At 35.6% G+C, this 14,164-nt stretch overlaps 1 protein-coding gene across 2 annotated transcripts; it reads left to right on the top strand.

Moving 5' to 3' along the window:
- The first annotated feature begins 3,408 nt into the window (after nucleotides 1-3,408).
- REF6 (relative of early flowering 6) lies at nucleotides 3,409-13,402 on the top strand. Of its 2 annotated transcripts, XM_011025800.1 has the most exons (8): nucleotides 3,410-4,649; nucleotides 6,003-6,081; nucleotides 6,451-6,518; nucleotides 6,629-6,779; nucleotides 7,231-7,904; nucleotides 8,821-9,561; nucleotides 10,680-11,326; nucleotides 11,411-13,402. In XM_011025800.1, exons 1-8 carry the CDS (start codon nucleotides 3,782-3,784, stop codon nucleotides 13,166-13,168), a joined length of 4,986 nt encoding a protein of 1,661 aa, XP_011024102.1. In that variant the 5' UTR covers nucleotides 3,410-3,781; the 3' UTR covers nucleotides 13,169-13,402. The 2 variants fall into 2 exon arrangements, with proteins under 2 accessions (XP_011024100.1, XP_011024102.1); XM_011025798.1 differs by having other exon boundaries at nucleotides 3,409-4,649; nucleotides 10,680-13,402.
- The last annotated feature ends 762 nt before the right edge of the window (nucleotides 13,403-14,164 follow it).

Below are 14,164 nucleotides of genomic sequence, written 5' to 3'. Positions count from 1 at the left end.
ATATGCTATCATTGTATATATTTTTTATATTAAAAATAATTAATCTAACCTGCAGCGCGTCACATTTCTATTATCTAGTCCTGGTCTATTCGAGGTTTTAGCTGGCACTGTTTTGGCTTATATTTTCTTATGATATTGTTACTGGTTCGTTGTGAGAATAAGCTCCCAGTTAACTCGTAGTTTTATTAATAAAATCTTATGTGGTTTAAATGTTTCTGGCTCCACGTGTTTCATCTCCTATGGATGGTTAAGTCATGTTCATTTACTTTCATAGTTTATCTTTCTCAAAAAATAATATTTAATTGTGCTCCTTGTATCACCCCCTTCATTTGTAAATGAAATTACCATTTCAGTGTTTTCTTTTCTTTTCTTTTATATATATATATAGGCTGGTTGCATGCTCAATAATAACTCAGAAACCAAATTCGAATTTAGGAAAAAAAAATCACATTTTTTATTGTATTATGGAATGCTTTCTTTGAAGCCGAAAACATAATCCTCCAGACATGATGCTGTAATTAAAATCCACGTATTGTATAGGGAACACAAATCATTATGACAAGACATGGACAAGCAAAGATCGTCGAAGTGAAAACACCATAGCCACGCTTTAGAAATATAATTAAAAATAAACTAAAACATTCATGTGGTTTTGATGTTAAGGGTTGATGTTCAGTGAACAAGCGAATAGGAAGATGGCTAAGGATTGAGGTTCTTTTTTAAATTCATTTTAAAAGGTGTTTTTTAGGATTGATTATGAAAAAAATAAAGAAATTAATTAGATGTGTCTGAAATATAAATAAGGTTTAATTGTGAATTGCACAATTCACGAGAAGAGAGAGTTTTGCCAAGAAATGAGAAATAAAAAGAACGAGTTTTAAATTCTTTATTTGTTTTAAAAAATATTTTCTATAAAAAATTTTACAAAAATAATATTTGTGATGTTTAATGAATAATAAAGTAAAAAATAAAGTGGTAATAAAATGATGATGGTGTGTACACACTGATAGTGATTAAAGTAGTGTTTATAATAGGGGTGGTAGTGGAGAAGATGCTAGTGTTGATAAAGATAGTAATTATAAAATAATTAAATGATGTTATAAATAAATTAATATGAATAAAATATGTTAGAAAATCCCACTAGCTAGAATTATTTTCCAGTCAATAAATTAAAATTAAAATTTAATCATGAAATAATTTATATAGATCAAATTTTATATAAATCTTTTTATAAAAAATGTGTAAAATATTTTATATCTGTTAATTTTCTTATAAATATTCTTTAAAAGAAATATGTAGAATATTTTAGGTAAAACAAATATCTACTCAATTAAAATAAAATAAAATTTATAGTTAAAAGCAAGGCTTTTTTTATTATTATTATTATTAGTGTCCACGAGGTCTCGTATAGCAGCAAGTGTTTCTAGCGGGTGTCCAGGAGATTAATTGCTAGCAAGCTACTCAAAGATCCATGAGCTTAACAGTAGAAACACCCCTGAGTCTATGCCTTTTTGATCGACACCCTTCTATTTATTTTTATTTATTTGTTTGTTTATTTATTTATTTATTCATTCCCGATTTCAACTGGCAAACCGAAGGAGGTTTGAATTGAAATCCTTTCTATTACATTTCATCCCATTTAACCATTGAATATCACACACAAGTCACTTATTTTGATTTAAAAAAACAAAAAATTATGAGATTGTCATGGGTTATTTCCTTTTATGAAATTTTTATCATAACATGAGTGATATTTTTATTGAAATATAAGTGAAAGTTATTTTATTTTTAATTTTAAAAAAAATTGTTACAGATTGTTCTAGCATCAATTATTATAGTTTAAACCCTTTTAATTAACTTGGGTTGACGCTAACTAGTATATGAAATCTGTTACTTGAGTCATGAATCTAATTAAAATTAATAATATAATTAAATAAAAAATATTTTTTATTTAATTATATGACAATAAAAAAATACAATATCAATTAATTAACTAGAAAAAATGATGGTTTTCATATTTGTTTTTGTTAATATTATAAAAAGAACTATTATACTATTGTTATAAAACAAAGTAAAAATCAAATGATGTTTAATAGAATGATATCTAAGATATAATTTGATAACTTGGTTAATTAATGTACTCATAACATTTTAAATTAATTAACTTAAAAAGAAATTAAATTTAAAAAATAAAAACAGGTTAGCCAGCCCACACAGTTGGTTTTGCAAAAAAAAAACCAAAGGGTTTTTGGACTTGAAAGCTCATGGTTGAGCCTAGTTTTGTTTTGTTGTTTTTTTTTTCCTCAGGGTTTTCCACTTCTTCTTCTTGTTTTTTTTTTAATTGAACGACAAGCTATTTAGCATGTTGTTTAGAATTCGACAATTATTGCAGTAATTGAAAAATCGAGAAGGAATGTTTGCCCTGAAGATCAATTTTTTTTATCTATTTTCATTTAAAAACATCATAAAAATATGAACAAATCATGTAATAACCTTGAAATACTAATTTTTTAAGAAAAAACAACAAAAATCAACAAAATGTAAGAAATCAGAATCAAACATAATATACCTTTTCTTATCATTTTAGAGGAAAAAATCACCTCCATTCAGCTTCTATCAAAACACACACACATATATTTTTTGGGTTAAATTATGGCTTAATAACAAACTCATTGTTTTTCAATGAGTTTCCTTTTCTGTTTTTTTTTTCATAGCACAAACATTAAAAAATAAATAAAATAAATTTTTAAATCAAAATAAAAATCACAAAAAATTCAAAATTAATTGTCTATTTTCTTCATACTTTCCATCACAGCCTTCTCACTTTAAAAATTATATTTTTATTATGATTAAAAATTTTATCTAGTAGAATTAGGCCATAAAAGGATTGGATAAAAAAATAATCAAAAGATAAAAATAAAAAAAATAAAAAAGAAAAAAAAATCAATTGCTTCATTATTTATTTACATGAATAGAGGAGCCGTTTTAGTTTATGAACTAACTTGCACTAACAAGCCTAATCCACTAGATTGAAACAAACCGACATGCCCTAATAGAAAAAAGATTTAAGGACTGAAATTAAATATTAGAGAACACAATTGGACTTCAATGTATTTCAACCAAAACCCGTTACCAAAATTATTCGAGTTTCAAAAACCACACCAACGGTAAATAAGTTTTATGTTTATTTTTGTATTTTAAAAATATTTAAAAATTATTTATTTTAAATTAATATTTTTTAATATTTTCAAATATCAACATAAAAAATAACTTTTTAAAATAAAAAATAATATTTTAATATTTTTTTTTTATAAAAAATGACTATAATTAAACTTTCAAATATCTTAAATATCCTACTAGAAGAAAAGGAAGAAGCATTCACACACTCTCTCTCTCCCCATTACAAACACCAGAATAAAACCCCACTCACATGCCACCTCCACTCTCCTCCCTTTCTCTCACCTTACCCCTCTCCTCTGCCCTCCATTGGCATTTTCACCTCCCTCTTCCACTCCCTGTAATAAATTATTCCTCACAAAAACAGGCCAAAACCCCAAAATACCAAAAAAGGACAAAAACATATATAAAAAAAGAAAGAAAGTAAAAAAACCCATCCCAAAACACAAAAACACCATTAAAACATAGATGAAGCACAGACTGGGAATCTAACCACCACCTCCTCTCCTTCTCTCTCTCTTTCTCTTCCAAGTCCATACCACAATGGACTTCATTTGAGAGAAGAAGAAAGACCCACAGAAAAAGTTTCGTCTTTTTGTATTTAATGGCAGCTCCAAGTGGGTTAAGTTTAGACCCACCACAACCTCCAACAACTGCAGAAGTATGTCAATGGCTAAAGAACTTACCTTTAGCACCTGAATACCGACCAACACTATCTGAATTCCAAGATCCAATTGCTTACATTTTCAAAATTGAAAAAGAAGCTTCTCAATATGGAATCTGCAAAATTATCCCTCCTGTCCTACCCTCTGCTAAAAAAACCACTCTTTCTAATCTCAACCGCTCTCTCTGCGCCCGTAACGGTGGTTCCTCCGCCCCCACATTCACCACACGACAGCAGCAGATCGGATTTTGCCCCAGGAAACCCCGCCCTGTTCAAAAACCCGTATGGCAGAGCGGGGAGACCTACACATTTCAAGAATTTGAAACCAAGGCTAGAGTCTTTGAGAAGAATTACTTGAAGAAGTTCTCTAAGAAGGGAGCTCTTTCTCCATTGGAAATTGAAACCCTTTACTGGAAAGCTACTTTAGATAAGCCTTTTTCTGTAGAATATGCGAATGATATGCCTGGTTCTGCGTTTTCTCCGAGGAAAAAGGAGGGACAAGGAGGGGTTGCTGGGGAGGGAATGAGTGTGGGGGAAACTGAGTGGAATATGAGGGGAGTTTCAAGGGCAAAAGGGTCCTTGTTGAGGTTTATGAAGGAGGAGATACCTGGGGTTACTTCGCCTATGGTTTATATTGGGATGATGTTTAGTTGGTTTGCTTGGCATGTTGAGGATCATGATTTGCATAGCTTAAATTATATGCATATGGGTGCTGGGAAGACTTGGTATGGTGTGCCTAGAGAGGCTGCTGTTGCATTTGAGGAAGTTGTTAGGGTTCATGGGTATGGCGGAGAGATTAATCCTCTTGGTGAGTTAGTTTTATTTTTGTTTTTTTTCTCTCTAGGCATTCAATGTTGGAGCTACTAGTAATTAGTTCCACTGTTTTTGAGATATTTATATCCTTCTTTAATTGCATTGGTAGATTTGTGTGTTGTTTTTTACATTTCCGTGTGAATTTTGTAGAATCTAGTTAAATGGACGAATATTGGAGGTGTGTAGTAAGGATTAGATGTCATGATTGTTTATTTAAACAATATGTTTTGACAATTGTTAGAACTGGGAATGTTCTGAGCAACTGATGTAAGTTATAAAGATAAATCATGGAGCTATACACTTTGCAAGAAATGCAGTGGTTGATTTGTCTGGGTGGTTTTAACTTGTGCATTCTGACTTGCTTTGAGAGCTCTGAGGTTTGATAGTGTCTTTTAGTGATGGTTTTGCTTGTTACTGTACAAGTCCTTGATTGAATCTATAAAGTTATTATGCTTTACTTAAAGTTTAAGCCGCTGTGATAGATATTGAGTGGTTGTCTTGCTTTTGCTTTTTCACAGACATTTTGTGATCTAACTAGCTATGAGAAAGTTGTAGTGCATTTCATGTGCCTTTATCTTGGAGTGTTTATTTTTTTTCAAGTGTTTTTATTTTAGGGTTTAATGACCATTCAGTTAAATTTCTGTGTTTATTCCTATCAGTTTCTGTATCTCTTAGTGGCTATTTTGAGTCACTTGAAATGAATTGGAGGCACAAGCATGAAGGATAAGTGTAGACTAATTCCAAGCAAATATTATGCGTTATCTTCATCTGCAAAAAGTTCAATTCTGGTTGGAGAGATGATCATGCATGAAATTCTGACATTCTCCATGTAACTGATATGTGATTTTCTTTTCATGTTGATAGTACACACTGAATGCAGGTCTCCTCTCCCTCCCTCACTGGTTCTTGCTTAGTTGCCTTAGAACTTTCCTTAGCTTTCTACCCGTATTATATGCAACTATGTGAGCAACCTCTAGCTCTTCCATCGCCTTATTGTGTCACCTGAATTTATCCTCTCGAGATGAAGAAAAAAGCCTGTTTTTTTCCTGATGAGAATAGGTGCTTTTGTGACTTACCTGCACTGCTTTCACACGAAACTTTGAAGATGTGGGTTCATGTTTGATGGAAAGGCACTTTATGTGGGATCCAGTTAATTGATGAGAATATTTCTTTTTATCTTCTTGATTATCCTGCTCTTAAAAAAAATTGTTGCGCTGTTCTATTGACTGCATCTGGGCCAAGTAAAAGCAACTTAGTTTAGATTTTAGAATCAATAGATGGCAGTTGTCTTTATTTTTGAGGATTCATTCTAATCAACTGAACTCCACTTTCACCCTTGATCTATCAGTTACGTTTGCTGTTCTTGGTGAGAAGACGACAGTAATGTCACCTGAAGTATTTATCAGTGCAGGTGTACCATGCTGCAGGTACCCTCTTAATCCCTGCTCTGTTCTGCTCCTAAGCATTCTCCTTTAGCTTTCCAGTAACTTCCTTAAATTTCATTATATGGGTCACTCGTGTACATATGAACTTTAGAATTTTATGATGCTATTTCCTTGACTTAATTAAACATGATTGATTAATTAATGGATCAGTATGATTGAGAACTGAGTTGAAGTGCAAGGAAAGACGGTCAACCCTTCAAAAGTGATCTCTTAAGGACCAGAATTTCATCTTAACCTTTCCCTTCACCGCCTAAAGAGCAAACCATAGTACTTGCATAGAGCCTTTAATGTTTTGCATGTGGCATGATTTTTATCTCTGTATTTGTAATGCTACTGGTTGCTCCAAATCAGGTTAGTTCAAAATGCCGGGGAGTTTGTAGTCACTTTCCCAAGAGCCTATCATTCAGGGTTCAGTCATGGTAAATTGCCTTCATATCTCACTTTAGCATCCTTCTTTGGGACAGTGATTATGCTGTTGTTACTTTTGTTGATGCAAATACATGCTTCATCCATTATATTTGACTTCCAGGATTCAATTGCGGGGAGGCAGCCAATATTGCAACGCCTGAATGGTTGATGGTTGCTAAAGATGCTGCCATTCGAAGAGCTTCAATCAATTACCCTCCTATGGTGTCTCATTTCCAGTTACTTTATGATCTTGCACTCGAATTTTGTACAAGGTATCCTGATTGAACATTTGCAACTTTCCTCTTGGTTGTTGAACTGCCAGTACAATTCTTTCAATACCTTGCCTGTGGGCTGTTTCAAAAATTTGATTATTTCAACTTCAAGATAGTTTTTATTAACTTTGCGCTGTTGTACCCATAGCATATCAAGAGTTTCAATTCATTATTCTATATCTACTAATCTTGAAACTTAGTAGAGTTTGAGATGTTCAGCATCTCACTTCTGGGAAGAATTTCATTGGAAATCTATCATATTGTCACCTCATTATTTGGTAATTCATTATTTAAGTTGATCCAAGTCTATTCTGTATTTTATTCCTTGGTGAATGTCTCTAGCATGTGAACTGATCTGTTGACATTCTATTTTAGGATGCTACCCTTTATTCCACATGCAATATTCATTATGATTATAGAATCCTCATAGCCTTTATTTTCTCCCATCCAGAATACCCTTGAACATCAGTGCTAAACCACGGAGTTCAAGACTGAAAGATAAGCAAAAGGGTGAAGGAGAAATGCTGGTTAAAGAGCAATTTGTGAAAAATATGATACAGAATAATGACCTGCTTCATATTCTTGGAAAAGGATCTTCAGTGGTGCTTCTTCCACGAGGTTCTTCAGACATTTCTGTTTGTTCAAAATTACGAGTTGGATCCCAGTTAAGAGACAACCCCACCCTTGGATTATGCAGCCAGAAGGATGTTATGAAATCCTTGAAAAGCTCAGGTTCTGGTGACATCTTGCAGGACAAGAACCAGGAAATCAATCAAGTGAAAGGCATCTTTTCAGCGAAAGCAAAGTTTGCTTCTTTGTGTGAAAGGAATAGATTTTCCACATTAAATGGAAATGAATGCTCACAGAGTATGAACATAGGCACTGAAAGAGGTCGTTCCATTCATGGTGATAAGTTGTCAGATCAGAGACTGTTTTCATGCGTCACATGTGGGATTTTGAGCTTTGATTGCCTTGCCATCATTCAACCAAAAGAAGCAGCTTCTAGATACCTCATGTCAGCTGATTGTAGTTTCTTTAATGACTGGGTCGTTGGTTCTGGAGTAACTAGGGATGTTTTTGCTGTTGCTGGTGGGATCGCAAACATTTCTGAGCAGAATTCCTCAAGTATGTTTGATGGAAAAACTCTACGTCTTTTGTTACTTGCCTTCATATTACACTATAACATAATAGTCAAAGTCAAGTGGTTCTTAGTTATGATCCAACCATATGTTTAATTGGACACTGATGTGTTATCTGGAATTTGGATTGCCTGATGCAAACCCTTAACATCAGTATACCAATGTTGAAGCCTCTGGCTAAGACCTGACCTCATGAATAGGGAGGATTTGGGCAGGTTGATCTTAATTAAATGATACCTGAATCCCCTCACAAATCATTGATGATGCTTTAAAGATTAAGTTTTATTATTTTTCATTTTATGTGGCATATCAGTTGGTAGTCAGAATTGCTGTTCTTGATGCAGTGGTATTTGTTGATATCCATGAACATTAGGAAAGGGATTTCTGGGAAAGAGCATACTTGTTCTTTGGAGGAAAATGAATATGAAAATACTTGGGGCCAATCCATTACAGAACAGTTGCAGTGTGTTAATATGATAATAAATAAATAAATTATGTTTTTGTGGAATTCATTGGAATAAAAGTGGTCATGTTTACTAGTTATCTCGATCAATGATGATTTTATTTGTTAAAAAATTTCCTTGATTTGTCTCTTTCTGATTTGAAATGGGCTGGGAAAAATCTTTGGATTTGTCATACAATGATGAGTGGATGAAAGTAAAAAATCTGCTGCATGCCATAATAATGTTCTCAGGAAATGTTGGTGTGCTGAACCTGTTTTAGATCAAGCTGCACATTCTGCTGTCTCAATTATTTTTATATCAACACACTTATCCAACCAGCTACACATTATATTTAACCTGCATATTGTATTTTGTCTTTGTTTGTGTTTTCTTTGTGGTTTTGTGCTTTCCTTCTTATAGCTGCTAGTTTTCAACATGGATATCTTTGCTCTAAAACAGGGTGGGTGGAAAAGAATACCGCGGCTGGTTTTTATGACGTCCCTGTTCAATCTCCTAATTACCCAATTCAGATGGCAGATCAAGGTGTTGAAATGACTTCCAGCTCTGGAAAACAGTTAGAGGCTTCTGCTCTTGGCCTGTTAGCTTTGAATTATGGGAATTCTTCTGACTCTGAGGAAGATCAGGTTGAAGCTGATCTATCTCACCATGATGAAATTAACATGACAAACTGTCCATTAGAAAACAAATATCAGTGTCAGAGTTCTGCCTTCCCTTCTTACAAGCAGAAGGACTATGATGCTGCAACTGGTGGTCTCCCTCAATCTCCGTCAAGACTTGATGAGTGGGATGATGTTCCTCTCAAAGCTAATGACATGTATACAGAAAATGGAGATAGACGAGATAATTTCAAGGATAAAACTGATGATACACTTGAGTGTTCTTTTGGCTTCCCAACCGGTAACCTTGCTTCAATTGAATCAAACAGTTTGGATAGTAGATACAGAGATCCAATGTCAATGTCACACGTGTCTTTAAATTGTTCCCCAATTGTCCATGATATTGAAAAAACAAAGTTCAACAGGCCTATTGCACCAATAGAGAATGCAGACATGCCATTTACCCAAAGATCTGACAAGGATTCTTCATGCATGCACGTATTCTGTCTTGAGCATGCTGTAGAAATAGAACAGCAACTTCGTCAAATTGGTGGAGTACATATATTACTTCTCTGTCATCCAGGTGTGTTTTTTTTCTTCTTTCTATGGTTGAGGTCATAGAAGTTTTTTGTAATAGAATAAGCACTACCTTCTATCCTTTCCGGTTTCCTTCTTTTCTAGTGTTTGTTTGTTTTTCAAATTCAAGTTTCATGTAGAATTTCTCTTTTTGAGTGGTGCATGGGAAAGTATGAATGTAGAGATCATGAGATAATTGAGTGTGGTCATACCAGCACACTTTCTGTAGGTCGGTTTGTGATTCTCAAGTAGCTAGACTGACCCTAGAAAAGGGAATATGCACCTTTTTTGTTTTGCTTTTCTATTTCAAGTGACCATACATTGTACCTGTTCATGATGGTTTAGACTTTAGGGTATCATACCATTTTGTTTCACTGCATGTTTCATGTAGTTCTCGTAGATTGGTCTTGATTAATACTAAGTGAACTCTAATCTCCACAATAAGCAAATTTTTTGCAAAGAGCACCAAGGGGTGCAATCCATACACAACAAACAAGAAGCTTATTTACAAGATAAGGAATCTGCAAAAGCTTTAGCTGTGGAAAAAATAAACAAAATATTGTTTTCTATAGGAAAACCATAAGTGAAGAGCCTTTATCCAGCTTAAAAAAAAAAAAACAGCACTCCACACTTGCCAAAAAAGTTCACTAGTCAAGAATTTTCCTTTAATCTGTGCGCTTTATGCCCCTTGGAGCCTTACCCTACTTTTCAATTGTCCTGTTTTCTAAGGAACAAGATTCCCATTTCTGAAGAGAATTTGATCATGTGGATTGTGTTTTTAAGAGAGAGAATCTGTGTAACATGGATGAAAAAGAGTTGCTGCTCCATGCTATTCCTTTGTCCCTATCATTGCGACAGCAAGAAAATTGCACTATGCTCCATTATATTACACACATTTACTTTCTACAGGCCTTCGGTTTTTCTGTGAAAGTGCCACTTAAGCTGGAGAAAGTGTTGTCAATGTGTGATAATAAATCAATATGGCAACTCTATCCATCATAGTTTCTGCAGAAAACTTTATTACGCTCAAGTCATCTCTCCAAATTATATCCACTATTATAGCAAGAAGTTGCTTATTATTTATCTGTTTACTTGAATTCATGGATTTTCATTAAACTTTTACAGAGTATCCCAGGATTGAAGGGGAGGCAAAGTTAGTGTCAGAAGAACTGGGGATTGATCATCTATGGAATGACATTACTTTCAGGGATGCTGCCAAAGAGGACGAGGAGAGGATCCAGTCAGCTTTGGATAGTGAGGAAGCCATACCAGGGAGTGGGGACTGGGCTGTAAAGTTGGGGATCAATCTTTTTTACAGTGCCAACCTCAGCCGATCTCCTCTTTATAGTAAGCAGATGCCATACAATTCTGTTATATACAATGCGTTTGGTCTTGCTTCTTCAGTTAGCTCAACCCCAAAATTCAAGGTGTATGGAAGGAGGTCTGGCAAGCCAAAAAAAGTTGTGGCTGGGAAATGGTGTGGAAAAGTTTGGATGTCAAATCAAGTTCATCCCTTTCTAGTGATAAGGGATCGTGTGGATCAAGATCATGAACAAGAACAAGAAAGAAGCTTCCATGCTTCGGCAACACCAGATGAAAAGCTTGAGAAAAAACCACAAACCAGCAACAAAACTGAAACCACTAGAAAATCTGGGAGGAAGAGGAAAATAACAGCAGGGAGTCGATCGATTAAGAAAGTAAAGTGTCTGGAAGCAGAAGAACCAGATTCAGAAGACTCAATGGGGGGTAATTGTCATAGGCAGCGTGTGAGGGTTCAGAATAGCAAAATCAATGAAGACACTGAGAGAGAGATTTCATATGATTTAGTACCAGATAGTCATCAGCAGCATGGGAGGTGCAGGCGCAAATGGGCCAAATCTGTTGAGAGTGATGATGCAGTTTCAGATGATCCATTAGCAGAGCATGTTCGTCAGCAGTATAGGAGAATGCGTAGAAGCAAGCAAGCCAAATCTATCAAGAGGGAAAATACTGTTTCTTATGCTTCAGTTGAGAACAAGTTTCAAAAGCAACTTAAGAGAGCTCACAGGAGTGACCGAGCCAAATTTTTTGAGAGACAATCTGCAGCTTCTGATAACTCACTGGATGATAATAGTGATCAGTGGCATGAGAGAGCCCCAAGAAGCACACAAGCAAAATATACTGAGAGTGAAGATGCATTTTCAGATGATTCACCAGAGGAGAGTTCTCGTTGGCTACATGGGAGGGTTCCTAAGAGCAAACAATTGAAATATATTGACAAGGAAGGTGTGATTTCAGATGATTCATTGGAGAGTGGCTCTCATCAGCACAACAGGAGGGTATCTACAGGCAAGCGAGCCCAACTTATTAAAAGGAATGATGTGGTTTCTGATGATTCATTGGATGAAAGTGCATATCAGCGGCTCCCGAGATTTTCTAGAAGCAAGCTAGCCAAATTAATTGAGAAGGAAAATGCAGTTTCAGACGATTCATTGGACGACAATATCCATCATCATCATGGAAGGGTTCTTAAAAGCAAGCAAGCCAAATTTGTTGAAGGGGAAGATGCAATTTCAGACGATTCTCATGATGACAATACTGACTGGCAGCGCAAAAGAATTCCTAGAAGAAAAATGGCCAAATTTGTTGAGAGTGAAGATGCAGCTTCAGATGATCTGCAGGAAGATGATACCCATCAGCATCGCAGAAGAATTCCAAAAAGCAAAAAGACGAACTTTATTGAGAGGGAAGTTGTAATTTCTGATGATCTGTGGGAGAATGATACTCATCGGCAGCCTAGGAAGGCTCCTAGAAGCAAGCAGGCCAGATTTATTGTGAGGGACGATCTTGTTTCAGATGACTTGCTGGAGGATAATTCTGATCAGCAGCAGAAGAGGATTCTTCGAAGCAAGCCGAAGAAACCGGCAACACTTTGCCAAATGAAACAAGGGACTCGGAAACCAAAGCACATTGCCCCCAAGATGATAAAAAAAGAAACCCTGAAATTAATAAAACAAGAGAGGCAAATAAAGCAAGAGACTCCTCAGCAACGGATTGGTAAAAGTGAGCTGAATGCAAGGCAGTTTGATTCACATTCTGAAGAGGGGGTAGAAGGTGGACCTAGCACGCGCCTTAGGAAAAGACCCTCAAAGCCTCCAAAACAGTTGGAAACAAAGCTGAAAGAAAAGCAACAAAACAGTAGGAAAAAACTGAAGGATGCTTCAGCAGTGAAGGCTCCAGTTGGCAGAAAGAATGTTAAAATAAAAGATGAGGAAGCAGAATATCAGTGTGACATTGACGGGTGCACAATGAGTTTTGGATTAAAACAAGAGCTTGCAATGCACAAAAGAAACATTTGTCCTGTCAAGGGGTGTGGAAAGAAGTTCTTCTCGCACAAATATTTAGTGCAGCATCGCCGAGTCCACATAGATGACCGCCCTCTCAAGTGCCCTTGGAAGGGATGCAAGATGACGTTCAAGTGGGCATGGGCCCGGACAGAACATATCAGGGTTCACACAGGTGCGCGTCCATATGTGTGTGCTGAGGAAGGCTGTGGACAGACTTTCAGATTTGTGTCAGATTTCAGTCGTCACAAGCGTAAGACTGGTCATTCGGCAAAGAAAAGCAGGGGGTAATATAAAGAACATATGTAATTTAACATTGCTAATGAAATTGTTCATTTGACAGGGTAGGGCTAGGTTTAAAAGATAGAGATTAGAGTTTCCCTGTAATTGTCATTGAGAGTAACAATTAATTCTCTTCACCAGGGGTTTAAATGGCCTTCCATTTACTGCAACCTGAGCAGTTGCTTGGATATTGAAACAGATTAATCTCCAATCATTGCCAAATGCCAATTCTTGTTTATATTTGAGAGTTAGAGGATGTTGCTGTTCTGATTAGCTGGGGCGCAGTCACTAGAACAAAGTTAAGGTCAGTAAGTGAATCAACTAGCTGAAAAGAATTTCGAAGCCATAATGTTTGTGATATTGTTTCCTATCATCCCACTGCTCTTATCAGCTTTACCCTATTTTAAGCTGGCAGATACTGAAGTTCTCTAGTGTGCAAAGCCTTGCTCAATGACTGCATAAAGAAGACTCTCTTCGTGGAGCTCCGTTTCCTCTGTAGTTCTGGGAATGGTTGTGTCGATTTTTATTCTTTTATGTTTGCAAGGTTTCTCATTCGTTGTGCCATAACTTCACAGCTGCATAATTATGATGAAAGTTTCTTGGACTGGACTCAGTTGAAAATTTAGGGCTCTAACAACTCCCAACCCTCCAAATTCCCCTCACTGGCGGTGATAAAAAGCCTTCGAAAGCAACTAGCTTGCATGCAGGGAACTTGATACACCAAACTAAGAATCAGCTATGCAAGGACCAAAATCTGGTAGAACCATGTTGAACAAAAAACAAATTTACACAATGGTTTCGTTAGAAGTAATGTTTGCCTTGTACAGCTGGACCAGTTATGGCAGGGCTCTCTTAGGCATAAAACTTCAAATTTGATCCCAAGAGACCCCATATTCGAGTTCAGGCAAGCAGTAATAATAATAAAAAATATATATGGTAACAACGATGCCGAATTGGTTTTTCCCTGTATATTTGCTAAAAATGCATTAGCTTCACACAATTTAG

The sequence above is a fragment of the Populus euphratica genome, unplaced genomic scaffold (genome assembly GCF_000495115.2).
Source record: "Populus euphratica unplaced genomic scaffold, PopEup_1.0 scaffold22.1, whole genome shotgun sequence".
Lineage (NCBI taxonomy): Eukaryota > Viridiplantae > Streptophyta > Magnoliopsida > Malpighiales > Salicaceae > Populus > Populus euphratica.
Note: the sequence above shows the minus strand (reverse complement) of the source record. Positions and strands in the feature narration are given on the sequence as shown.

What these genes read in the sequence shown, in the direction of transcription:
- REF6 (XM_011025798.1), top strand. Translation starts at nt 3,782, where the DNA reads ATGGCAGCTCCAAGTGGGTTAAGTTTAGACCCACCACAACCTCCAACA. An exon ending in TCATTCAGGGTTCAGTCATG is followed by an intron (nt 6,519 to 6,628) that starts GTAAATTGCCTT and finishes TTTGACTTCCAG; the next exon opens with GATTCAATTGCGGGGAGGCA. An exon ending in GCACTCGAATTTTGTACAAG is followed by an intron (nt 6,780 to 7,230) that starts GTATCCTGATTG and finishes TCTCCCATCCAG; the next exon opens with AATACCCTTGAACATCAGTG.